This window comes from Orycteropus afer, unplaced genomic scaffold, assembly GCF_000298275.1.
Source record: "Orycteropus afer afer isolate SDZICR_OR568_19922 unplaced genomic scaffold, OryAfe1.0 scaffold00689, whole genome shotgun sequence".
NCBI lineage: Eukaryota > Metazoa > Chordata > Mammalia > Tubulidentata > Orycteropodidae > Orycteropus > Orycteropus afer.
The window spans coordinates 463,167-464,315 of record NW_006922276.1 but is presented as its reverse complement, the minus strand read 5'-3'; the positions used below and the strand labels follow the sequence as shown (position 1 = coordinate 464,315).

General features: G+C 47.4%; 1 protein-coding gene across 1 annotated transcript in view; it reads right to left on the bottom strand.

The window, feature by feature from the left end:
* OSCAR (osteoclast associated Ig-like receptor) overlaps positions 1–1,149 on the bottom strand; it is a 12,601-nt gene that overhangs the window by 4,897 nt on the left and 6,555 nt on the right. The window contains exon 2 of the mRNA XM_042783123.1: positions 219–524. Within this exon, the coding sequence (XP_042639057.1) occupies positions 219–524 (306 nt within the window). The remainder of the gene's footprint in view (positions 1–218; positions 525–1,149) is intronic.

The window sequence follows — 1,149 nt, the reverse complement described above, 5'->3', positions numbered from 1 at the left end:
GAAGTTAGAGGAGGTCAGAAGATGCCGCCTCCGTGTCCTTTTTGCAGACATTTTAAAGAAATCTCTTGCAGAAGATTTGCCCGCTGCAAATGGCACTGATGGATGTGGGTGTTTCCCCGTCTGGCTAGCTCTCTTTCCTTTTATATGCTCCCTCTTCTCTCCCCCATCACACCACCTCCACGCCCCTTCTCCTCCCTGTCCCCCCACCGGGGCCTCACCTGTCACCAGCAGTTCCAGGGCATCACTGGGTGGGGACCAGACCCCTGGCTCCCACTCTTGCTTCCTGTAGCAACAGCGGTAACTCCCCCCCTGGGCCTGGGTCACTTCCTCCAGGAAGAACTCCGCCAGCTGTGCCGCCACATCCCGGAGCAGCACTGGGGTGATCTCTCCAGCCTTGAAGAGTGCGAACCTCCAGGCGGGCTGGGGTCGGGGAGCCCGGCACGTCAAGGTCACGTTGATCCCGGGAGTCACAACTGCACCTGGTTGAGCCCCCAGCCATGGCTTGGGGTATGAGGCTGGAGGGACTGAATAGATGGGGCTGCCTGGGTCCTAGGGCCTCCTATTAGCCCCAGGAGATGAAGGGGGGAGGCGGGGAAGGAGGAAGGTCACATGGAGCAATTATACTCCTTTCTCAGCCTCAGCTCTTTTGTAAAGTAGAAATGGGGCTGAACCACATCAGAGCCTCTCAAAACTAACTGCAAACAAGAGCAGCAGATACAAAATCCAATTCCAGCTACAAATTCCTGAGCTTTACCATCTTATTATCAAACTTTGGGTTGGGACCCAGAAATCTGTCATCATTGAAATTTTAAAACCCATGACTATACAGTATAACCTTATCATTTAAAATCTGTCATTTTAAATAGCACACTGAAGTATTCACAACATATTTAATATAGTTCGACAGCACAATTTGCTATTTGAAAGAAAAATAATGTTGGATCCCTACCTCACACCATTTCCCAAAACAAATTTCAAATGAGTGAAAGATTTCAAAGTTTCAACAAAAAAAAAACTATAGAAGTATTAGAAAATACATTTGTCTTGGGGTACAGAAGATCTTCTTAATATAAGAAATGAAAAATTCATAAGGCACCAGATTAATAAATAGAACCTGGCAGAAATCCTTTAGTCATAAACCAGGTTAAT